A 26,601-nucleotide genomic window follows, 5' to 3' on the forward strand; every position below is an offset into this window, starting at 1 on the left:
ACAGGAACCGCCCTGCTTCGTATCCCTGCTCCAGACCAAAGACCAGGTAGGCTCCTGGGTCTCCTGCTTCCCCACTGGACTGCGAATGCTGTGACTTCAAATTTCTACTGATGAAAGAGCACATTAAACCTTGCTCTGCCATGCTGACAGCAGAGCTGGACAGCAAGTTCAAGGTAAAAAGGGGAATAGTCACAGCACTGTCGTGAATCTAGTAGTCCTGCTGTGATCGTAAGGCTCAGACTATTCAGATGTTTTACGTTATTTTGTCAATTCAAACTATTTTATGTACTTAAATTATCATCAAAATTATTTCAGTAAGTAAGTAAAGGAGGGGACTGATAATCTAAATGCTGTTTCACTGTATTTTTGAAGTCAACCATTAGACAAATTGGTGCTCCTGCGTCACTTGCTTCGTGCGTGCAGAACACTCACAGAAACTAAAAGACAGGATTTGTTATTTTATTCTAACCAAAAAACATTGCAGGAGGACACATGCTATGTGAAGCACTCTCTCTTTGCAAAGAACAATAAAAGCAGCACAGTTGCACAGAATACATTCGTGTCTGTGGCTGGTATGGCATTTGTATAGTGGCTATTTAGTGACCCGCTTCATGTAAGTAGAATTCTTTTCAAATGTTGCCTAAATATAACAATATTTGACACGATATATGAGAAACGTCTGTTCTTTCAGCCAGACTCAGCAGCTGTGTGTGTGTGTGGCATAATTCCTCTGAGTTTCATTTTGCATTGGATGAAGGATTTGAGGTGTGTCCTTAAATTGCAAAGATACTCTGGTTTGATCCACCCATTAGATGAGAATGGCAAAACTCCCACCGACTTCAAATCCAACCTTTGTTATGATTCTCAAACATTGACTAGTTAGCAGCTCTGGAAATGGGTGTATTGGGCATGGCTGACTCTGAGAGGAAGAAAGAAGATCTTAGAAGACATTCTGCAGTAAAAATCAAAATCAGTAGAAATACCAGACCAGACACAACTGTTGCAAAGTGACTATTTCTGATCTTTCTGCATTTCTATTGTTTTTTTCAGAGTGTTTTGGGAAAGCCCAAGATAAGGATAATTATTTTTTTCCACTGGGACTCTAATCTATTTATAGGTTACAAGGCCAGAAGAGAGTATCATGACCATCTTGCATGACCTCTCGGGTAACAGAGGCTGTAAGACTTCCCTTACTTAATTTGTGTTTGAAGTAGAGTTTCTCTTTAGAAACAATAAGAGGTTGCATCTTCTGGGAAATCCTACTGCAGCCCTTGGCAGATTATTCCGGTGACTATTACCTGTTGGAAATATGTTTCTGGTGTACATAATCAGAGTTTGTTTAGCTTTGGCTTCTGAGCACTGGACCTTATATTTAATAAGTGCTTTATTAAGCCTGAGTTCCTGTCATGCCTGGTGTCCTGGAATGTAACTGTTTCTTAAACATAAATCATTTGGATTCTTTTTGCCCACCACATTGTCCTTTTTTCTGCTTTTCCAAAGGCTTTTATCTAATAACCACCTTAAGTTGTGAACACGAGCAGGGGCCCAGGGAAAGCTATAGTAAAAGTCCTAACTGCAGAGGTAATTTGTTCCTCCAGTTTACTCACAGCCATCACACACAGACAGCATGTCCACGCTATCAAACATGTGCTTGAACCTATGTTCGTGCTCAGTTCACTCCCCATCCACACACCCCAGATGCAAATATGACTTAAACTTTTTCTGGACTTTCCTTCCTGTGAGCATCTTAAGAGGGAATGTGGGGTTTGAGGGTGGTCTTCTGAAAACTGCACTAGACTAAGTGCACTGCAGGCAGGCTTCCCAGTGGGTATCCGAAGCTAGACTTTTCCTAAGCACAGTAGAAAAACTATGAGCCTGAGCCTTAGTGGGTTTATTAGCCAACAGTGTAGATGGAAAGGTTTCATTCAGCTTCATCCGATTCAACCTGCCCTGCAGCTTCCTTGGCAGCTTACAGATGCTTTCCTGCAGGTTTGCTTCCTCAGGGCTTGTCATTCGTGCTATGGTTGTGTGTGATTATTTTTCACAGTGATGGTTGAAATTTCACTTGATCATCTCTTTATTTTGATGCCCATGCTAACTACTCTCTCTGCAAGTGGTTTCGTGTTTCCTCATAGGAATCTGGTCAAGGTCATATTTCTTGTGCTTTGGCAATAATACTTTCAGGTGGGATAATGGCAAAAGACTTGTCAAAGTAAGGTGACATTGTTCTCTGCTCCAAAATTGTGGGCAGCAGGACAAACTAACTGGTGTGACCGTGGGAGCTCAAGATTAGATAACAACTCGGTATGATCTCCAGATCTGTGTAAAGTAATGAGTCCCCAGGAGGGAGCTGCACATCCTGTTCTGCAATCTTTGTTCCAAGATGTGTAATTTTATGGGAGCTGTATTAAAATAAGCATTGTTTGCTAAAGCCCAGCTTACTCAGAGATTGCTCAGTGGTCGTGACTTTTCTTCAGAACCTACCACTCTCCCAGTTCGTGTGTTACCTGAAAAATTGAGCAGTTAGATGTTAGATCCTCTTTTAGGTCTTGATGAAGTTTTAAATTGCTAAAGACTAATCCACACTTAAATCTTTAGGCAAATACATCCTGCATGAAAATTACACATTAAAAGGACATTTTGAGACCAATTAGTGAACACTTAATCTTTTTAAAGCATACTGTGCTAATTCTACAGAAGCATCCTTGGTGGAAATGTCAGGGGTTACCAAACCAAATGTTCTCTGGAAATGTAAAGTATTATTACATTATAACATTGCTCCCTTTACTCACCAAACTTGTAACTTCATCTAAAATGCATTTTCCACCAACTTTTGTCAAGTGGCATTGGTGATGGTGCTCTCCCTTTTGATTATCAGCTTTTGCATCCCTGTGTCTGGAATCAGGGTAAGGCTGACAGCTCTTTATCAGCCAGGGCTGCTCTTTTTACAAACCAATCAAAACAATAAAAACCCACAGATGATAATTCATCCAGTGGTCTCAAAGCTCCACAGCATCTCCAGAACAAGTGATTGGGCAAATAACATTTACAAACTGTTGGATGCAAGTTTATCCAGAGATGCAGACTTTAAGTTCTTTAACTGGAGCTGCTCTTATTTTACATTCTCAGGCTTGCATTGGTACAGGAATTATTTTCTTACCAACCTGGAGCATGGCTTTATCATCTGTTTTTCACCCCCAAACCAGAACAGAGCAATTTACTGTGTTTCTTTTGCATTCCAATTAAAAGCTTTTTCACATAACAGTAGATCAGTTGAATAGCAACCATTCTTTTGTTTTAAATATATATTAAAATTACACAAATACCTTATCACTCAACATTACTGACTGCAGATCTCATCTTCTTTTAAGTTCTTTACCAGCTTTATGCTTCTAATTTTGAACAGTTTCTAACAATTTTACCTTTTTTTTCTACTTATTTTTATTAATTTAAATGCCTTTGGTCATTAAATTATTAATATTCTTGTCAGTTTTCCAATCAAGACGGCAGTCAGGCAGTGCAACATTTCTCTCTCTCTTTTTTTTTTTTTTTAAATAGCTCGAGAAATTTTCCTGAACAATGCAGAGGTATCATTTAGGAAAGGACATGGTTCAGTTTCTTCTTTTTTTCCAGCCTCCAGTTTCCAGCTTTTTTAAGTTTCTCCTAAACCACCAAATATTTATATTACCGTTTTGGCCCTTACCTTGATCATCCATAACAGATGACTATCTTGTATCCCAGCCAGCACTGCTTTGGGGGTTTCACAAGTAATTCTCCTTTGCCAGTGCAGATGAAGGCGAACAGAAATTTCTTTGGCTCACATGCTTCTCTTTCTGAGTCAGGATATTATTACTGCTCCCATTGGGAAGCTTGAGGTCAATTTCATATCAGCAAGAGGAGAGTTTTAGCATATTTTGCACAGATAGAAATCACACATAGTGTCACATCTCTTCCCCCCTACGCAGAGCAGAGAGGGAATTCGGTAGCCAGCCATTCTGCTTTCACACCTGGTGGTCTGTAGACAATATGTGCTACTACATGATCTTGTTTTTATGCCAACAGAAGAAAAAGACATTTTCTTCCCAACCCAACTGTGCTGGCAGTGGGGAAACCAACAGAGCACCTTATGCCCACTGAAAACCACCAACACAGCCAATCTGGTGACAGTGCCCTTCTATAAGTACCCATGACTTGTTTTGGGTTTGCCCTGGCCTGGCTGAGCAGGGGGCAGCTGCCCACAGCCCCCGCCCACCACTACATGTGCAAGTGCTTTCTGCAGAGCTGCCAGCAGCTGGAAGACATGTAATCCCATTTTTACAGGCCAGGATCCTTTTTCCTGCCTGACCTTCCTGCCATGGCTGGCTTTAATGTTTCATCCACACGGGCCACCTCAGCAGAGCGGCTACCTGGAATCTGCACGCAGGTGGGATCCATCTGCATGCTCCCTGCTTGTTTATCGCACTGGCGGCTGGTGCTACGGATCAGCAATTAAAGGTCACTCTCTCTTTGTATTCTTCAGTGTCTAAATTAATTTTGTTCTCAACATTATGGTTGTGGACTAAATGAGTATTCATCTGCTCCCTTGTTCTCCTGTCCCTTCTTTATTAGTTTCTCCCTCTCCAGGGAAACCAACTCTAATGGCAAGGAAACCCAGCATTTTATCCACTGCCACTCAGATGCCTCAGAGACCAGCTCCGTTGAAACATTTTAATGAAAAATATGTTCCTGATGAAATTTGGATGGCACGTTAACAAAGACAGATCTTAGTCCTTAGTATCAGAGCAGGTGTGTTATGTGCAAACATAATCCAGCGTGCTTCAAATGGTTTAATAAAGTAGCCTGTGTATTTTTCCTGAGCTCATCCTTTTGTTATCAAGGGTCTTTACAATTTTTACCATGTAAACATAGGGGCAACTTGTGATTTTGAATCACTATTTTTTTGGACTCTGTTCCCTTTTGGAAGGTGAGATGGGTCTGAAAGAAGGCACAGAGAAAGAGCACAGTGACCTGAGCTGCCATCCTGGCTTTGTTTCTGGCTTTACAGTTTGAGCATAATCTCAATCTCAAGCAAATCAGTTTACTCTGGCAAAAAAAACAAGACAAAGCCTTTTTCATCAGGATTGGGAAACAAAAAGATCAAAGATCACTCATAACTCATAAAATACTCTAAGGCCATTGGATCAAAGGCACTATAGTAAGCGCAAAATACTGCGATACAAGTAAAACATCTTGCCACATGTTCCAGACTCTTTCCTGCTGCGTGGATTTCTTTACTTTCTCCTCTGCCTTACAACAGAGGAAAAAGATTTTTTTCTTAGTGATTAAAACTTCAAAAGATTGTGTTCATTGGGGGAAAAAGCCTGGCAATACACTCGCCAATGTAAGATTTTTCAGATGTTAAATATAGGCAGCAAGTGAGATTGGAGTTTCAGTCCTGGGACTTGAGCAGACATTTCAGAGCAGGGAGCCATTCACCTCACTCTCCTCTGAACTTCTCCATCATCTGGAATCTACTTTTAGTATTATTTTCTTTATTACCACATGTGATTTATTTCCTGTTTCATTCAAACCAAACCAGTACCACGTTGCATCCGCTTGGAGCTCCTGGCACAACTGTGCACCTCTGTACCTTAGCACCTCTACAGTGGCACTCCCTGGAGCTAAATTCTTGCTGCCAGAGTCACACAGACCAGGACTGGGCACAGAAAGCTCCTAAGCATCCAAAGGAAGGGTTGAGCAATCTGACCCCATGACATATAACAGATTGTGTAGCTGCAAGTGTCTGGTGGCAAAACACAGTGTCCTTCACTGATCAGACTGGATACACACGTGTGTATCCCTTGCCCTCCAAAACATCAAACATAATCTTACAGACACCAAAAGACAGCTGAATTAACACAAAACTGTACACACCTGTATTAAAACAAACCAGGAAAATACTAGGCATTTGAATTATTAAAATTAAAATGTTTAAAAACAGCCTGGAATAAATGAATAGTTCACTTTTTGCTGTTCAAAATACAGTCCGAGTTCCTCAATGTTTATCTTGCCCTCTTGAAGGTTTTTGTCAGTACTCCAGATGGCAGTGTGCCTGTGAATCATTAACCACCGCAGACCCCAGCTAGCATACGGAAAAGGGTTTTAGCGCAGGTTGATCAGAGCCGAGTGACAGCGGTGGGTGGCTAATCAGCTGTTTGGCCTCAGCATTCACTTGGGGCATGTGGAAATTGTATTTTCTTGGTCATATAAATGATACAAGTTAACTAGGAGGGACATTTTAATCTCTTCATAGTTTTGGACACCAAAACTTACTTACATTTACTTACTCTTGGGCCTTTATGTCATGCCCACACTTAGTGCAAATGAATTAGGAAAAGCAGGAAGATTTATTACATGTAACATTGCCTGATTTAAATGCTCCTTGAAACCCTTTTGTAGCTTGGTGGGTATATGGATATCCATTGGTCTGTATTTAAATCATAGACTCCATGTCAGTGAAATATCTGAGTCTGTTGCATAAAAACAGATGGAAAGGTTTTTTTTAAAGAAAGATCTGCAAGAGCATAGTTTTATCATGTAACAACAATTCCTGAACATTATTCATAAACACTGGACGTGACAAATACCCATATATATGTGATGTTTGGCACACTAAGGAGCTGGTGCTGCTCTTTGCCATTTGATGTTCTGTCTTCACCACTGAAAGCTCACTCGCTGACCCTGGACATCGGCCTCCCGCCTGCCCACTGCTCTCTTCATGTCAACAACCAGCACCAATGTGCAAGCTTGTGCCTGGGCAGGTGCCGAGTGGCAGGAGAGTGATTTTCACAGAGCATCCTGAGTTGGATCCCACAAGGATCACTGAAGTCCAGCTCCTGGCCCTGCACAGGACAGACCCAAGAGTCACACCATGTGCCTGAGAGTATTGTCCAAAGGTTTCTTGAACTCTGTCAGGCTTGGTGCTGTGACCCGACTACCTCCTGGGTGAAGAACCTTTCCCTGATATCCAACCTAAACTTCCTCTGACACAACTTCATGATATTCCCTCAGATCCTGTCGCTGGTCACCACAGAAGAGATCAGTGCCTGCCCCTCCGCTTCCTCTCATGAGGAAGCTGTAGACAGCGATGAGGTCTTCCCTCAGTCTCCTCTTCTCCAGGATGAACAGACCGAGTGACCTCAGCCGGTCCGTACGGCTGCGATGCAAACCGCACCGCACAGCACCGGGGTACGGCAGGGCTCTCATCGGGGCCGGCCGCCGGCCCAGACCGGGGGCGCACACGGCCAAGGCTCTCGGGGCGTCCTCCCCTCGGCGGGCGGCCGCATCCCTCCCCAATGCCCTCTGCCCCAGGGGCCGCCGCAGCTCGGCCGGCGGGCGGGCGTGTGAGGGCGGTGCGGCCCGTCAGGGCAGGGCCGGGCTGGGCTGGGCAGGGCCGGGCAGCGCCTCGCCGCCAGGGGCGCGGGCTCTTCTCGCTCGGCGCCCGCCGCGCCCCGCGCCCCGCTGACAGCCGCGCCGCCATTCAGCGCTCCCGCCGCCGCCGCCGCCGCCGGAGGGCAGCGAGCGCCCAGGGCAGCCCCGGCGGCATCTCCTCCACGGGAAGGATCTCTCTCTGGCCTCATCCCGCCGGGCGCTCCGCCCGCGCAGAGCCGCGGGCAGCGGCGTGGAGGTGAGCGCGGGGCGGGCGGAGGGCGAGCCGAGCCCGGGGGTCGCGAGCACGTCCCCCCGCGGCGGCGGTGACGAGGGGCTGGGGCGGTGGGAGCCCCGGGCAGAGCCGGGCGCGGAGCCGGCCGGGCGGCGTGTGGCGGCGCGGAGCCCGGCGAGCACAGGCAGGGCAGGACAGGGCAGAGCCCGTCGGTCGGTGCGAGGGGCGCGGACGGGACCGCGCCGTGACGCTCGGTTATGGGGGATTTTAAAAACAACCCCTGTGACTGCAGGTCCTGGCTTTGTCCATGCCCGCCGCCCAGATCTTCCCTATGTTCGCCAGTGTCCCGGAGGCACGGGCCGTCCCGCCCGGAGCCCCGGTGTTCCAGCTCTCCCGAGGTGCTGGGAGCACCGGCATGGGGAGCGACTGCACTGGTTTCTCATCAGAGTCTGTGATAAGTAGGATTAATTTTAGTGTTTTTCACTGTGTCCGGTGGTTTCTACTTTGTAACAGTCGCTAGACCAGACGAAACCGTGTGAATAAACGCTAAACCCAAGGTAATCCGTAGGAGAAAGCTTCCCAGTTCTCTTTTTAACACGGATACTTCACGATATTTCAGACTTGCTTCTCAAACGTACTTCTCATTGTTTCGGCTGTGCAATATGTATTCCCCATACTGTGATCTTTAAAATAAACTGCACTAAAAGGGGAATTCCAGAAACAGTGAACAATATATATTTTTAAAAAAAAGAAAACTCTCTAGAGGGGGAGGGAAAGAACGGATGACTGCGTTCCTTCCCTTATGCCATAAGGTCTGATCTAATATATTTAATTCTTTGCATTCTTTATTTATTATTTCTTGGACACCTTCCCAAATCTCCTTATGCTTAGTAAGCTTATTTTCGCTGTACTTTTTCGGAAGTAAATATTATCCATATATTCTATCTACTGTAAGCCCTTTGGTTTCAAAGGACAGATGTTGCTGGCCAGCTAGCTCATGAATTGCTGAGTTATTATCAGAACGGGGCTGAGAAATCCCAGGATTTTGTGGGATATGATCCCAAATGTTAATGAAAATAGGCTTTACCAGCTAATTTTTTTTTTTTCTGTGTACACAGGGGATCTGATGCTGTCAGTTTCATCCTAGTGAATTTAGATGCATAATTTTAATAAAGTCATTATCTGATAACAATGTAAAATTGTTGGATGTGTAAATAAGAATGAAAGATGCCTTTGAGGATGTCAGCTCTAGCCCCCTGCTGTGGCAGACATCACATAGATATATTTCTGGCTAAGTTCAATATCTTCTGAGAAGTGGCATATTTTTGCCCTGACCACTCTGACTGGTCAGCAGTGATTAGATTTTGATAAAATGTAATGCATACCTGAGGTGTTCCCTCTTTAATGTCAGAGGAGAAAGATTATATGAGAAGTTTTGAAATTCCCAGCAGGTAGTAACACTTCAATAGCTGCCTAATCCCATTGCAATAAGTGTATGCTGGTTGAAAATAATTAATCTCTTTCCTGCCATACAGATAAAATACCTTAAATTTGAGGAAATGTTGCAGATACACATTTCTTTTTGCTGTTAGTGCTGCTTGTGAAATGTAGGGAGGATTTAGGGACTTTGAGGCTTTTCTCTCTCTAGCCTATTTTACTGTCAGCCTCTCATGCACAACCAGAATTGTGCAGATTTTGGGTTGCAAATACAACTGAAATATGTTAACTACTGGACAGCTATTAAGGACATTGTTTTTCATCTGGGATTACCCCCCTCCCCCAGCATTCTGTCAACATTTTGCTTGATTTAAATTCCAGTAAATATCTTTATTTTTCTGACAGCATCACTCCAGATGGCTGGCTGGCTTCTTGGTGGGTCTGCTGGGGTGGCTGGAATAGGTGCTGCTGCTTGGGGCAGTGCTCGTGGGGGAGGCAGATTGGCTCCAAGAGGATTACTTCTCAACCTGACAGCCCCCTGCACACACACTTATTCCTTCCCAAGCCCTTCTCCCACCTTGCTCTCACGTGTGCCTTAAGTTCTGTGCCATGGCTGGGTCAGCCTTCACTTGGAGCTATGGGGTCTGGGGGACAAGGAGAAACCGAGGCTGTGCTCAGAGAAGAGATGAGCCAAGACAGGCCTATTACCAAAGGAGGATTGGGCTGGGGCAGGGGAGGGCTCAGCTCATGTTGGGCGTTTGCAAAGAGGAGGAGGACTGAGGGTGCTCATGGGTAGGAGGAAATATGGGATCCATCAGTGGCACTTCCCTTTGCATGAATGAGGCTCCAGAGCACAGAGGTTTCGAGTGCCATGGGTTTGTGTTCTCAATAAACTCAGTGCTTGGATGGAGGATCTGATTAATTCCTGATGTCCCTTTCTTAACTTCAAGGCTCATTTGCCTCTCATCCCCCTTAGGATGTGGGAGTAGGCACTGAATGCTATATGGTTGCAGCTGGCGAAGGTGGTAACTGCTCAATCAGCAGGTGACAGCTCTCAGAAGATGTGGCAGGTTTCTGAAATGTCATATCCGTACTGTGGCCTTGGATACTGCTGCAGAAAGTATTGGGAGTCATAAATCAAGATGGCTTGGGGCTTGTTTTTGATTTGGGCTAGTTGATTTTAGGAGCTTTTTTGTGAAACCAAAATGATCACAAAATACTATATGATTTTAATGATGTAGAGAAATAGGGGCATTATTTGAATAGATTAATATATGTGTTTCTAATAGACAGTATATGTAACCTATTCTGTTACTTATTTGCAAAAAATATTGTAAATAAAATCTTAAATTTCATGTTTGGCTCTTACACAGGTCATGACACTGTGGTGCTTGCAAGCCTCACAGTTGATGTGGATTTATTCCTGTAATACCTATACCAGATAGTGAGGTACTGTCTTCAATGGAGAGCTATGCCACAGGAAAACTAAGTGATGTGACCAAGATCGCACAGGAAATCTGTTGCAGAGCAGGGACTCAAAGTTTTCCTGTGTCATTTGCGTTACACATAAGCCTCTTGGTCTTCATTTCCAAGGCACTTTATGGGTTATGTCCTCCTCATCTGTCATTTCAAATTCCTCTTGGAGAGGAAGTCTTCCGCTTCCAGTCAGTCCATTACACCATCTCTTGGAAGAAGAAAGCATCTTTTTATGTTGCTGTGCTTCTGCTGCATCTCACACAATAGAGCCTCAGTTCATACTTGTCCACGGGAGCAATAAATTAAAAAAGCCAATTATTCCAAGTCTGATAGCCTTCTCTGTTCAATCATTTTTCATCTCATTAAGTTAATGAACTTGAGGTAGAAGATCTGAATGGAGTAGAAGCCATTTCAGATGCACTGTCTGCCTCAAAAAAGAAAAATTTTATGTATGAAAAGTGGAAAAATAATAGAACAGGGGGGAAAGATGTGAGTTTGGAAGAAGACCTAAAAATGAAAACAAATCTAGAAAGAAGTTGGCTTAGGGAAGACAGAGGAGAGAGGAAAATTCTGAATTGAGTGTAAGACCTGTCCAAAACTAAGAGGAGGCAAAAGGAGGGAAAACTGAAGGAGGGGAGAGGAACAAACCTGTGCAGAAGGAGAGGAGAAGGAGAGGGGCAATAATACACCAAAAATGGGCCAGCAATTCTTGCATTTAGAAGTGCTATTAGAATTGAGCTAACAAAGGTGCAAGAACTCAGGGAGGGTTCAAGGAGAGAGTTTAATTGGAGCTTTGTTTTAAAGCAGGGCTGTATTTTAGCCAGTAGCCTAAAGTGGCTATATGTGTGTGAGGTGGGAGGGCTCCTGTTGCAATCCAGTGCTGGCAGAGGTGTGCAGAGGGTGAAGTAGCCCCGGGCTAGGCTTCCAGAGGTACCTGATCTCACTAATTGAAAGTTAGTTTTGGTATTGTTTCAAATACTCCAGTTCTAGCCTGAGTGTTGCCCACACTGCATGCTGGAGTCTTTTCCCAAGCAAGCCAAGATAACACAGAGGAAGGGTGTCCCTTCCATAGCTTCATTTCCTCCATGTAATGTGTCGCTCATTAGACTGAGATTAGGATTATTTGAATTTCACCTGCCTGTGTGTGACTCTCTGAAAGAAGTATTTGTAAAAACCATTTGAAAAATACACAGCTTGGAAAGCTAGAAATGGAAAGGATCCATTAAATCATCCAGCACAATCACGGTTGTGGCCCACAAAGTAGTTTTTCCCCTCATTATTTCAGAGCAGTTTACAGCAATGCCACATAACTTCTGCTATTTTCCTTGAGCAGCTGTGCTAGAGGCCAAGGCATCTATTGCAATTATTTTTTTTAACTGACACACGCTTTTTTTTTCCTTGAGCTACCTCGATTCTTTGTTTTGATTAACTGATTAATTACCAGGAACGATACAGGCTAGGAATGATGTCCCCATGTGATGCTGTGCCTGCTGCCAGTAGCCTGGGACAGTTAAGGAGCAACTGCTCCAGGAAGCAGGCTGGCTCTCCACCACCCTCTGCTAGCAGCCTGCCCCTCTCTTGAGGCATAAGGTTTGTCTTCCTGTAATTTACAGCGTATGAAGTGAAATTGTGGGTGGTGACGGTATCACTGTCCCTATCTAATCCTTTCTGGAATCTTGTCAAGTTCGTGGGCCAGATGATGATTATTCCTTTCAGATATGTACAGCTATTATTGTAATGGGCTTTTACTGTTAGTCTTTTCTTAGAAATTATTCTCTCCAGCCACTTGGCACAGAGAGCAGTTCAAAAAGCTTTCAAATAACACATCTGCTGCCTCTTAGTTCAACAAGTCGAGCAATGTAATTGTTGTAATACCTCATTTGTGATTCCTAAAGGTGTACCTGATCTTTGCTGTACTTGGTTCCTATGTTTTACCTTTATTCTCCGCAGTTTTGCTCATTCCTAACTTCTGCCTGCTCCAGTGCCAGATTTCTCTCATAAAATTAGGTTGTAAACTTAATGGATCAAGACCTTTCTTGCATGTTTGTGTGATGGTTAGCACAGTAAGACTGACCTGCAAGTGCTCCTGTGAAACACAGAAGAGCAATTCTTATATTTTGAGAATGGCCTCTGAGTTAGAACTTCTCTTTTTAGATTCCCTCCTACTTATGTTTCTGAAGCAAACTGTTTGGTTTTGCTGCTATCATTGTGCTTCCAACCTATTTTATTTAATTGTTATGAGCCTCATAAAGACTAGTTTAAACCACATGGACATAAAACTGGGAAACTTGCCAAAAAGAACTCTATGTTGGCTTAGCCAAGGCTGCAGAGAATGTAAACTTAAAAAATCATGGAGGAAAAAGTGAAAGTTAGCACCTTCTCCATCTGATCAGTCTGAATGACATGAAAGGCAGTTATAGGTCTTTTATAAATCTAGTAATATCACTAAATATATTACCGGATCTGAATTACAGAGGAGTTTGAGGACCAAAAAAGTAGTTTGCTACTGAGCTTCTTTCATGCCTGAAAGCAGTTATGAAACGAAGCCTGAAGTGATATGAATTGTGAACCAGCAGTAAATCTCCAGTATCGATATGTGCTGAGATCAGAGTTATATTTTGTATAAAATATTCATTATTTTGCTATTGTGAGCCTTGGTCTTAGTATAAGACATGCACAGCAGCAGTTACTTCAGTGCAGCGTTGTGATCTGTCTTTGTTGTTCTGGCTCAGGAGCTGACATTTCAGGAGGAAAAATTTATTGTATAGTGAACTGTAGTTGTGCTTATTCAGATCCACTGATACAGTGTTAGTAATTTTAAGTAGATGGGGGAGAAATGTTGATTAATAGGTTTTTTTTCTTTTTATGCTTATTAGTGGGATGTCTGTCTTCTTGTATTTTGTGAAACAAAGTCGAGACAGCTGTAATTTTTTAACTTATAGGTGTTCTTGGAAAACGTGCCGGCACTTTGGAGCTGAAGAAGGACATGAGGAGTAAAAGAACCTGGGATCTCACTGGTCAGAATGAAACAGATGTTGAAAGATTTTTCAAATCTATTGTTAGTAGTGCTCTGTGACTACGGTGAGTATTAGAGCTGTCAGGGGAAAACTACACTGTGCGCATTCACAAGGTAGTTTTGGATTTATGTTTCCAGGTGATCTGTTGAAATCAGATGCTACAGAAGCTACCACTGATATGCACAGAAGTTAGATCTTATGCAGTATTTAGGTGGAAAATGCAACTTGCATAAACTGTCCCTTTAGATCAGAGTGGCAGGAATCTTTCCTGCTGTAAATTTGCTCAGAGTATTAAACAAGATAAATGAACAGATTTCCATGGGCATCAAGGGACCGGCTGTGATAGAAGCAGCAACTAGAACTGTATTCACTTGTAAGACTTATTTTTCATAATATTTAATGAACATCATGGAAAATAGACCTGGTTTAGGTATCCATACTAGGATGGGCGGAACTGCGCCACACAACTACCTATTTCTCTCCATTACTAGAAAAGGAACCTACTATGGTTGGCTGAGATGTAAGCATCTACAGTACAGGCAACCTGCTATGGCTGAGTGAGCCCCCACCTGATGGACCTAAGCTGCCACTTAGAGAGCTTTTGAGAACAACAGAAGTGTTCTTTCTTCTGACCATGTAAGAATCGAAAGGGTGATATTCATAATCATTCAGTGTTGGTCACATAAAATTAGACAGGTAGTCAGAGACAGTCAGTCTCGTTTGAGTAGTCCATGCACAAATCAGCACATATTGAAAGCATCTCCTACCCATCTGCAACAGAGATGTGCAGAATGAAAGAGCACCTCCTTCTCACCTTCAGCTGCCAAGGAGGGAGGTTAGACATCTTAAGTTCAGTCAGACAACTGCAAGATGTCTACAAGCTGAGGGGCATCATATGCATAGTGTCTTATCCTTTTCTTGAATGTCATAAGTAGGAAGTAGATTTGCAAAGGGAATTAATTCCTTATCGCACAGGGAATTAGAAATGTTGAAAATGGGACTCTTCATTCCTAAACAATACCTATGTTTTAGAAATTTTCATTCCTAGTTTAAAAGCAGGCATTGTGACAACTGTAGCACATTGTCAAACCATGCTAAGGATTAAGCTTGCACTGCTGAAATGTCTACAATATGGAAAAATGGGAAAAGGAGTGGTTAATCCCCACTTATGAAAAGAGCTGTAGCAGCAGGTAGTTCATGCACCAAAGAGCTGAAGATACCTTACGAAGGAGAGAAATGGACCAAAAATGTACGCAGATTGCTCTTCATATATGAGAAAAATCTGATTAATGACTGAATGCTAAGTGTGCTGTTCATGCCTCTGTGCTTGCTCCATCTCTACTCTAGAACAAGGGATCACTAGAAGATGTAAAGAACCTGTAGAAGAATTGCCATCTTTTAGATGAATTTAGTTCCAGTAGAAGTGGAGACACTTGTCTATGCTTTTAGTACCACTTCTTACTTTATTAAGACAAAGTTAACCAGCCCAGTTAGGAATACTGCACTGAGCGGGTAACACAGTGAAGGTAAGTATTAAATTCACTGAAGTCAAAAAGTGAGATGAATGATTGCAATATGCACTGTTTCTTAGTGAGCCAATCCTGTAGGCATTCACAACTAGTTGACTCAGAGGTAAAAGCTATTATTCCTGAACTGTATAGAGCATAGTGCAGTATGTAACTACAAGATGCAGTTAATGAGCTAAATCTCTGCTGCAAACTTTAGGTGCATCAACCTTTGCCTTATTTCCAGTTAAAGGGCAGTCCATAATTCAGAAAATTACTTCCAAACAGTTCTGCATATACACATCTTTGAGTATCGCGTGTACATGGTTTTTAGATAGCTATTTCACTCATATAGTTCTCTGTTTCAGACAAGACTATTTCCAGTATGCTCTGGAAAAATTACTGTAGTGCTAAAAAAGCCCTAACATACAACAAAATAGTATTCTCATTTCTTATCAGTTTTACTGATGTTTTTGTTCTTAGCTCTGTGCTACTGGTGGCTGACAAGCCAATAGCACAACCCAAGTTGGCTTAAGCACTCTTAAAAATAAGTAAGTATCCAAATAGCTTCCTCAAGTAATTCTTCTTGCTCTTCAGTCACAACAAGGATTTTTCTTTTGATCTTTCTAAGAGTGAGTTCTTACAAAGACTGCTCTGGCAGATTGTTGGCACCACATCCAGGCTTCTTGCAGTGGGAGACCATTGTAATGACAAAGGAAAATATACAAATGCATTGAAAGCTGCCTCTGACTGGCTGACCAAACAATTGGGACTGAGTTTTGGCACATGACACAGTCATGGGCAAATGGTAGGCTGGAGGTCAGCTGAAGGAGCTTGTGGTGGAAGCTGGCTGCTTCTGAGAGGTGCCTTTGGGAGCATCATGAAAAAGTGCTGTGTGGGCTGTCCAAGAGTGCAAAGTTCTTGTGCTGTTTACCAAACATGGGGAAAAGGATGCTGTGAACTGTGGTGCACCAGCCAGAGCTCTCCGGTGCTGAGCTCCAGTAATGCTCACTTTCCTCACTTCCTAAGTGATCTACATTGGGGTTGATGGGATATGGCAGTTCCCTGCCCTTCTCTCCAGTCCTCCCACCTGCATACACTGTGCTGTTACTTCTTGTCTCAGCCATTCCAAATAAAAAAACAGTGCAAGAGAGTCAAGACAGTTGTAAAAGAGAGTTAGAATGCTAAAGCAGTAGGTACAAACATCAGTGATTTTCATTACTTTCACTTGAATGTTTTTTTTATAAGTTTAACGCTTAAAATTGAATTTTTTCATGCTGAGTTTTTGCCATGGTGTGATTTCTTTTTCCTTTATAATGTTTCAGCTAAGTTGAATCTAGCCAATTCCTTTGTAGAGAAATGCATCTCTGTAATTTGTAGAGAAATTGCCCACTCCCAGAGAAACAAAACCCCAGGGACTCACAGCCACTTCACTGGGAAGCTCTAACATAGCTGTGAGAACTTCATATTTGTTGGTGCTCACAGTGGCCTGGAACATGCTTTCTGCTGTCCTTATTAAGAGTTGCCTAGATCTGGTACAGATCTAAATCCTTGCAGATGAGTTAGTAATGAGGTTCTCTGAAGGGTCAAGTGTGCCCCAACCCTGCTGGCTCCTTTTGCCAGCCCCATACAACATGCTTCAGCCCAGGGCAACATAGTTCCCCAATTCGGTTGAACACTAGAGTTGATTGTCCTGTGCTCCCTGATGTCATGCTAGCAGTGAGTAAGGAAGGTGGGAATGTACTAGAGTTAATAGCAGGCCCAAGGAACCGTAGAAGGTAAAAGCTATATGGTAAAGAGATGAGGGCAGGAGTTTGGAGAACTGTGATAACAGTAATGGAGTTAGGCTGGTACCCAAGAGATATTGATGGTAGATGATGGTAGGAACAGGGCTGTAAAAAATCGGGAGGCACACATGGCAAAACCAGAACGTGAAGAGCAAGGAGAATGTGTTGCTGGGCAATTCATAGAGATGTTTTTCACAGGCAGTTAGGGTCTATTTCTTATTCTCTGAGTGTCCAAGTTGAGATCAGGTTTGCTGGGGTGCCATGTGCTCACCAGAGCTGGAATCAGTGGGATCCTGCTTTGGATGTCTGAGGGACCACTGTATTTAAAATCAGGTCCTCGCTTTCAGAGAGCATCCACAATTAGTTAATACTTGACAGTTTTCACCTTTGTGCCTGTGCCTTGGTTCCTAACACACTAAGCAAGAATAGTGACATCCTCTCATCTTGCAGGGATTTTGGAAGAACAAACTCATTATTATTTCTAGTTCACTAATATACTATAAGAGCACAATAGAAGAGTCCATGGGGGAAATGAATAATTCTATGTTATCAGGATGGATTTTGGAGTCAATAATACATAGGACCACCCATGGAAGAATGAATACAAAAGAGCCTTCTGGTAATGAGCACCATCCATCTGCCAAATGAAGCAGCGTCTTGTGGAAATGCAAATGAAAGACTGAGTTATAGTACATATATGTAAGAGTATATGCATTATTTATATGTGTGAGACTGTGCATGCCACCTTTATTAGGACTTTATGTATGTGGTTGGAGCTGGTTATTTTAAGGACATGTTATAGCTGATGGTGAGTAATAGGCTCTTTTTTTTCTACTGCACACTGCATCCCACCCTGATGTAAATGTCTGTAGCCAGTCAGATGAATTTCTTCCTGAACATTTTCCCTGCTGAGAAGAAAGTGAATCCAAGGTGACTAACTTAAATTGAAGCTTAGAGTGGTAGGCGTCTAATATTATGTGAGATGAGTCCTGCTACTCCTGACTGCTGAGTGCTTGCCTTGGCAGTTGCGATGTTTTTCCAGCAAAGCTTTCTTTGAGGTAATCTTAAGACATGTGTAACAGATTTAACAAGTCAAAGTATTGTTAGTTGATACTACTTATGAAAGGATTGCTTTAACTGAAATTTTACAGTTCCATAGCACCTTCCATCCAAGACTCAGAAGCTTTTTCCCAGACAATTAAATAAAGATGTCTCACAGGGCATTCTGTATCAGGAATAGATGTATGCAGTTCCCATTTTTCAGATAACCTTTCTGTGTCTGAAATCCTTAGGTTTCAGGCAACACAGAAAAGCTAGCTGAGCTAAGAACGGAAATGGGATCTTCCCAGTTCATTGCTTCAGATATCATCACTAGTTACAGCCTGTCTCAGGATAATTTGGCAACTTGCACAAACATGGTCATGCAAGAAGTGAATTTGAAAAGACTGCGCCATTTATAATGAAATGATGTCATTTAGACATGTTGCACCACATTTGAGACAAGAAAAGTGCTGCAGTCACCATCACTGTTATTTTCAGCTTTCACTCAACTGTCTGCAATGCAAATGAGCAAAATGAAAGATTCATAAGACGGAGAAAGAGAAGAGGCTTCAAAAAGCATCATGCAGTCTTTTATTTTATTTGGGGGACATTTTTCATGTTTCTGTACTAAGAAACCACTGTTCTTTTTTTGCTAAATTATAGCTAAAGTAAATGGAAAAACAGCTGGCCTCTGTGAAGTGGACTTTAAGAATCTGTAAGTGAAAGAAGTTGAGAGGTTTGAGAATCTATCCTGATAAATTAAGTTTTCTGTGAATCTTTTGGGTGGTTTGTGGTTAACTTTAAAATACTCTTTTTTACCTTCCTGAACATGTTACTGCAGTGGACTTTGAGCAGCTCCAAATCACATCCCTGCACAAAGGAGAGGTGTTGAGCTCTAACTGCAGTAGCTAGAACTTTTTTTTTTTTTTTGCTAACTGATTTACTTGAAAAAGACTGAAAACCGCTTTTTAATATCGATTTTTAAAATATTTGTTTTCTTCCATAAGGTAGATAAACAATCAGTTGTCTGCTTGGTTCTTAATACTGTTGTGAAACTGTTTTCCTTTCAGTTCTTGGCGAAGTGGAGTATCTCCTGTTGGAGCGCCCAGGTCATGTAGCCTTCAGCAATGACACAGTGCCTGTGGAATATCAGTACTATGATGGTGGTAATGTGACAGCAGAGTATGCATCCATCCTTTTGCTGGATGCCAGCACCAATGAGATAATTGCAAGAAAACAGCTTCCAGCAAATCGGTCCCAGGGGACGGTAGAATTTGAGTGTTTCCATTTCAAGAGTGCTGGTGATTTCTTGTTCAGAATGGTCTCTCCCAGTGATAACAGCAGTGCTGCCCAGTGGAGCAGAAGCAGCGTGTCCACCCTCCATGTGGAATGGCCTGTGTTTCACATTGATTTGAACAGGAGTTCAGAGGTGTTTGGGAGCTCCCTTCAGGTTGGACTTTTTACAAATGAGCAGTTGTGTGCCATGAACGAGACTGTGATTTCACTGGATGTGATATTCACCAGCACCCTTTATGAATTCAGAAGAGTAAGCTCTGATGAGACTCTGGGCATTAGAACTAGCAAAGGAATCCCACTCTCTAGGTCCCAGTGGGTAGAGTTTGACTGCCCACCTGTTGGTCAAGAAATATACCTCACTGTGTTACTCACATCGTTAGAAACACATTCCGTCATTGCCTCCATAGGACCTGTAGATCTTCTCCACAAATTTGGATGCAGACTGGTTGTGGCAGCAGAAGCCACATGCAAAACTTTGGTTCAGGTCTTCGTAATCTCTCCACCGTGCGCTTCTGTCAGTGGAAAAATTGTCGTCTATAAAGAGGCTCTCAAGCATCCAAGTCAAAGAACAACTTGGCTGTATGAAAACACCCTTCACCCAGGAGACAACAGGACAGAATTTAACTGCACTTTGTTTGATGTGGGGAAGAACAAATACTGCTTTGACCTCTTTAATTTCTCAAATCGAAGCTATTTCCCAACAAGAGTTAAGGAGTGTATAATGATCCAAAGGAATACGGGTTTGTACTGATGTTTTTCCTCTTTTAGCTAAAATCAGGACTCTTCCCAGCCAACATGGTAAATAGGTTTGATTGTGGTGTCCCTTACTGAATAGGTACTTTTTGGATCTCCTACACCAATCAAAATAGTTGTAATGTCACATGCAGGTGGCAACACAATAGACTGTTATGTAGAGGTGTACACGAGGATATCTGGTGGTAAGTGCCACTGTGATAGCTTAAAGCTGCACTAAGTTAATGCTAAGTACCAACCAAAACCATTTAGGGCATTTTGAATGTTTTATATATCTAGTATGGCTGAAAATGAAGCTTGTTCCTCTCAGTGACTAAAGAAGCTACTGCTGTAGATCTGGCCTGTTGAAGACTTTAAAGGTAGGATTAGTCTTACCTACATTTAAGTGTATAAAAGCCAAAGGTCCAACACTAGATAGTTGTCTAGATTTTTAGTTGAGGCATCTCACAAGGGTGATTCATGGGTATAGAAAATACGTGGGCTGAATCCTCACTTGGGTGTCTTTCTCTCTAGCCCAGTTGCTGTGAAAGTTTAGAGCCCTACCTGTTAGATGCACAAATTTTGGTGAGATGAATCAGGATTTGGCTACAGGAAAAGACACTGTCATGTCACTTGGACAGCTTGCAGGTTTTTCAAGCAGCCTTTCAAGACATGTCTACTGCTTAGAACAGACCAGGGTGCATTTTCTGACCCCTCAGGCCACCTGGTAGATCATGGGTCACATTCATATAACTAAAATTTTCCTTAGAGGAAAGATTAGAATCATACAAGCTGCCAGCTGGGGATAGTCTGTGGTCCATATAGTCCTCTGGACCATGGTCAAATATGGCAGAATGCTCGCTGGCAGAAGCCATAACTGTGCCCAAGAGTATGAATGATCATGGTCAGGAGTGATCACAGTTAAGTACACAGGCAGAGCTTAAGCCCATTCCTCAGACCTGTTTAAAACCTTTCTATCCATTCTATTTTTATATCTTATGCAGCTGTAGCATCAGAGGTGGCAGTCCATGGTTTGACAGAGTCTATGAATCACAGTTGCATGGCAGAGGAAGCAGATGAGCTAAATATCCTTCTCATCACTCATTTGTGAAAGGCATCCAGAGTGAGGGGTGGGCTGTATGTGCACAAGGTAATTGGGATTGTGTTGGGTTAGGTTGTCGTGCCTGCACTATGGAATGTAAAAGTAAATGTTCCCATTTGGAGCAGGCTTGTGTCTATAGGTAACAAATCAGTCTTTCCCATCTGTACACTTCAAAGAGTGGGTTGAAAGGTTTGAGATGTGCGCCATTTTCCTCACCTCCCCGTCCTGGTCTCCCTGAAAAGGAAGTGCAGGAACTCTAGCCAAAAAATGGTCATTGCACTTCATGGGCAGGTATCTGAGAGGCATCGTGAGGAGACCTAGAGTGTAGGACATGCTCCAGAGCACACGGTGCAGACACAGCCTACCTTAATTAGGTTCATATCTTCATGTGGTCTTACTTGGTACTCTTTCACAAGTTCTAAAGCTGTTAGCTATTTAATTAACACTCTGTACTAAAAATGACCTCTGTTTTCAACACATGCCAAACTCAGTACCTAGTTCCCTTCATCTTAACTTCCCATCTGCATTCTCTGTTGGCAGTCTCCCTCTTCCTTTGGCATAGAAAAGTCTATCTAAAAATAAAAGCATATTATTTTCGTAATGGAGATAATTCTCAAGGAAAAAGGAAGAGACAATTTTAATTTTTCCTCTGTGCTTGGGTGGTATGTTACACTGATATGATCTACATAATTGCCCTGACAGATAAATACCTAGCATATAATATAGATATGTTTCTGTGCCCAATATTTAATTGTTTTAATTGATGAGATCCGCATTAAGGAATGGCTTCCTGCAATCTGCTCTGTTTCCTTGGGTTCCCCAATAGCATCATCCTTACAACTACAGTCAAAAGAATCAGGCTATGCCTGTGAAGAGCAGAGTTAAGTCAATAGCTGCCACGATAAGAATATCAACTCTATAAAGCCGATGAAAGCAAAACCACACCATGTAGTCGTAAATAAAATGTCAACCTGAAATTAATTAGACTGCAGCACATCTGACTTCTTGTCTGTATCTGTGAGACTTCAAAGCCTGCAGGCGGCATTTGAAAAGAGTGGGGTGTTCTGGGAGGGGCACATCAGCCTGAAGCCACAACAGACAGAGTGAACCTGTGCTGCCTGTGCTGGCTATCTGCCTCCTGGATCCTTTGGAAAGTGTACTCCTGAGCCCTCTCACTCTGCTGCAGGGCACTGTGCAGTGGCCTCCATAGACCCAGACCCCTCAGTAAAACATGCGACTGCTACACAACAGACACCTCACCTCAAGTCTCTTATTCTCTGCTTTGGACTTCTTGAACTCGGTTTAAGGCAAGGAGAAGTGATAAATACCCTAGTCTGGGCTTCTGTGCAGCACGGGCCCTCATTTTTATTCAGTTACCCTGGTGCTGAGTCCCAAGAGTTATCCAGTTTTTTATTGAAGACACCACAAAACAGAGACTTTTATGGTAATTTTTCTCAATCTTTTGCTCTGATTTATTTATTCTTTTAAAAAGGGAAACTCTGTGTTTCATAACTGAAGCTCATCTAGCTTCATCCTCTGGTGACTGGCTTTTACTCTGTGGCTTTCTGATAGCTGTTTCCCATCCACTGTCTTCCCTTCATGAAGACGTTTGCACATCCAGGTCATCTCAGTCCTTCCAGATTATCTCAGTGTACTGAGATAAACTGAAAAGATTGAGTCTTTAATTGGAAGACATTTCTTCAGGATTTGATTAATTTATTAATTCTCTTTGACTCCCTTTCTGTTATTTTAAATACTCACTTTTATTTGATGTCCAGGGTACTAGCTTTGGGTGCTGTATTCATCTGTCCCTCCTCACTGATGCTGCTTGAGCAGTAGCACTCCCCCCTACCCCTACCTCTGCTTTCATTCCACCAATTGCATTAGGTAAATTTGCCATAACTTTCACCCTCTAAACTCCTCTTGCACTGTTTTTGTGTATGTAGTCCACCGTCCTGCAGGTGCAATTTGCATTCCTTCTTCCTACATTTTTCATTCTGCTGATTTATGATCTATTTTGTTTGAATTATCCTAACTTAGCCAGTACCCTATGGTGCTCCACACAACTGCACTATCTACTTTTGTCATTACAGGAGTGACATATTTTCTCAGTAATGGTTTTATATTTATTTTCATGTCAACTAGGGAAGCATTGGACCTTATACTAATCCCTTTGGAATCTCTCCAAATGGATTCTCACTCAGTGATGGTTTTCTGTTGACAGTTGCATATCCAATCTGTCACTCAGCCAGTTCTTACTTCATTTTAGCATATGCTCTATTGTTTTGAAGAAGAGATATTGTTTTGTAAAATATCAAAGTTCCTAAATTATTAAAATTATCTTCATCCAAACCACAGAGGATGAGATAAAAGAAGATATTTTGCCACATGTATTTTCCATATATCAGACATCAGTTATATTCCTGATCCTTTGTCAATCCTGCTCTTTACTCCTCATCCCAGCCAGGTTGGAACAGGAATCTGGCTTGTGCTTGAAGCAGGAAGGAGAAAGCTCCCGGTGGCCCTGACCAGGCCAGGGCAGCAGGTCTCCCAGCCCAGTCCATCAGCCTCAGAACGAGTGTCACAAGAAACCCTGTGCTATCTAAGACTGTGAATATATCTGTTAAAGGTGGGGAATACATCCATTAAACATGAGCCAGCACTTGTGCAACTTTCTGTAGACTCTAATGGAGAACCTGTGAAAAAATTAACAATGAGATGTGAGTCAGTTCATCTCAGTGGGCTCTTCACTGTTTGACACAGGTGACATAGAGTCATGCAGCTGTTTTTTTCATAGTGTTTGACCCAATTATTTGGATGTCTGAGGTAGGAAACTCTGTTAGACCATCTTACCCAGCAGCAGATGAATTGCAGGCTCATTCTTTTCAATGCTTTATCCTGTGCTTTGCTCATCTGGGTTTTAAGTGTCCCCAGCAGTGAGACTTCTGCACTCCTTAGAAGGATGTTCCGTGTCCTAGCCTGTATCCTACTTGAAACATTTGTGATGAGAGGGATAAAATTATTCAGTAACGCTAAAGCATAGAAAAAGGCATATTTCCTTCAAATTTTTGCTGTTAATTAACTTTCTTTTCCAGTTCTTAGTTACACTCCGGAGACCAATTTCAACTTCAGTGTGACTCCCAGTGAAGTCTCTTGCACTTGCCTACAGCAGAGATGAATTTTGTTCATCTGACTTTTGCTAGCTGTCAGAGAAACTATCAGTATGTCAACAGGGCATAAGAAATACAGCTGTTGCCAGAAAAGGGAAAGAGGAAGTCAGGGGAAGACCTGAAGGGAAAAGTGGTCTGTAAGGGAGGAGAGGAGTAAGTGGGATATCTGGGGGTTAGATAGGGGCATACAACTTCCATCAAATTTTTGTTCCCTGAATAAAACTGTATGAATCAGACCTGCTTGTCTGGGAAGCAATTAGCTCTACAGCCTAAATATGCACCTGGCTTGCATTTATTTAGAAACAGGCAAATGCAGGGGATCTGGGAATGGGCTGGTTCGTACCCCATCCACTTCTGTGTCAGTTAATGCTTCATCTCTACACATTAGGAATAAATCAGGTGTTACAGAGTCACTGAGCTCTTAGCTTCCGGAAAAAATAATTTTTAGGCTGTGCCTCTACAATTCTTAAACATGCCTATTTGTGGGGAAAAGACTGTAGTTTTCCCAGGCGGAGTCTACGTTTTCTTCCTTTGAAGAGATCTTTGTCCTTTCATTGTCCAAATTAGTAACTTGTTGGAACATGCCGCCATTTCAGTGTACCCAGGCTTCATCTCCATGGAAGGCTGAGAAAGGTGTTTTCCAAGATCTTGTCCAAACACCCATATAATGCATGTAAACTGATCTCAGCTTACAAAAATAGCTTGCAATTCCCCAGGTTAGCGTAGATGTTTACGTGAACTTGTAAATAATCAGTGATTTTGTCCCGTATCACTGGCCTTGTTGAAGTGCATAGGACTATCACGTGCATCAGGCTGGAGGGATGATGCTGAGTGTCCCTTGCTGACTATGCTGATGGATAGCACTGCATGCACAAAGTCTTATGAGCACAGAAATTTGAGGGGAGATGTTTATGCAGAGCAACAATTAACACAGTTAATTGCATGTATCTTTTATGTTGGCAGACCTGCCAACTGTCAGCTGTTTCAAACTAACTTATCAGTCTTCACGTTGATAACTGATTCCTCAATTGTATGTGAAAAAAGTTCACGCTTATTAGAGCTTGTTTGCAGTGCATACCTTCTGTTTTTCCCCCTGGCACTTTCAATCTGTTTATCTTAAATGGAGGTTAATAATTTGTTTCCTTGGGGGAGAATAAACTATGCTTCATTTTCTTTTGCATTCTGGTAATTGCAGGAGGTTGCAGAGCAAGTTGCAGAAGTTTAAATCTCCCATCTTTCATTGCAGCTGGAGCATTTCTTGCTCTCCTATTGCTTAAGGCACATTTCTTAGCCCCAAAGTTATGGATGCCAGGTGTTTTTGCTAAGGAACTCTGTGCCTTTAGCCGAAGCCCAAGTCAGTGAAAAGTGCCTGGGAGCAATGGGCACATCTTAGGTTTGACGTCAATGTGAAAAAATTACTCCTGCTAAGTGTTCTTGTATGTTGGAACCCACAGGCATCAATGTGGAGACTGCCAAGCACCCTCCACTATCACCAGTGTTAGCACTGGAGGCAACCAGAATCTTTCTGAGTCTGGCTCTATATCTGACTCTAATTAACAGACGTTTAAGCAAGCAAGGAATGTGGAGAGAGGGAAATGAGTTAGCTCACACACTGGAAATTTTGGTAGGAATTCACCAAGCTGCTCACACAAAGTAGTCTGCAAGGATGTAGGTCCTTCTCCAACTAGCCCCTCTGCCAGTGGTGAGGGACACTGCTGGAGTCCTTCATACTGATATGAAGAAAAGTGTTGTGAGATCCCCAAATAACGTAATACCACGAAGTCCTTTTTTGAGGAGGGATCAATGAGTGCTTGACTGACTACTAATTATCAGCATTTTTTCTTGCTGCCCTCACTAATAGCTTTGCTTGCTAATTGATGTGATTTTGCAAACTGTCCAGAGCCTGTACCTTTGTGGGGCTCCTTACCCCAACAGACCTCCTCTGTTCCCTCCTCCTTGACATCCTCTGATTCCTTTTTCTCCTGACATCACCAACCATCTTGCTTCGTTTTGCACTTTACAAGGAACTGGCATGGCTGCAAACTGGAGGAGGAGTGTGAAAGCTCAGCCTGCTTTTGGGCTCCTCTCCCCTGGTGTAGCAGCTCCCCAGCTCCAGAGACAGAAGGGTGAAAGCAGAGAGGTGTGTGAAGAGCACAAGTGAAATACAGCATGGGATCACGGATATCGCAGTAGGGTAGTGGAATCAGTGGCAAACAGCTGGGAAGGTCATTTGGTGTTGTGTGAGCTTAAAACCACAGCACCACCAGAGTGTCTCACCATGCCCATCTCCACTGTGGATTAGGTGAGGCAAATGCACTGGAACATGCATGGACACAAATGTTCTTGAGTACGTGCCCACACCTGCTTTGCAGCCTTGGCTGGCAGCACAAGTGTAA

The 26,601-nt window shown here is 42.7% G+C and overlaps 1 protein-coding gene across 4 annotated transcripts in view; it reads left to right on the forward strand.

Annotated features, from left to right (window-relative positions):
• The first annotated feature begins 7,436 nt into the window (after positions 1-7,436).
• Positions 7,437-26,601, forward strand: part of THSD1 (thrombospondin type 1 domain containing 1) — a 30,575-nt gene continuing 11,410 nt past the window's right edge. Inside the window, exons 1-4 of one of the 4 annotated variants that reach the window (XM_064645740.1) lie at positions 12,052-12,145; positions 13,498-13,636; positions 18,569-18,620; positions 18,976-19,941. In XM_064645740.1, coding sequence (XP_064501810.1) covers positions 18,578-18,620; positions 18,976-19,941 — 1,009 coding nt within the window. In that variant the 5' untranslated portion in view covers positions 12,052-12,145; positions 13,498-13,636; positions 18,569-18,577. Of the gene's footprint in view, positions 7,667-12,051; positions 12,146-13,497; positions 13,637-18,568; positions 18,621-18,975; positions 19,942-26,601 lie in introns of those variants that run through there. The other 3 variants (XM_064645742.1, XM_064645738.1, XM_064645739.1) reach the window with 3 other exon arrangements.

The sequence above is a fragment of the Pseudopipra pipra genome, chromosome 2 (assembly GCF_036250125.1).
Source record: "Pseudopipra pipra isolate bDixPip1 chromosome 2, bDixPip1.hap1, whole genome shotgun sequence".
Taxonomy (NCBI): domain Eukaryota; kingdom Metazoa; phylum Chordata; class Aves; order Passeriformes; family Pipridae; genus Pseudopipra; species Pseudopipra pipra.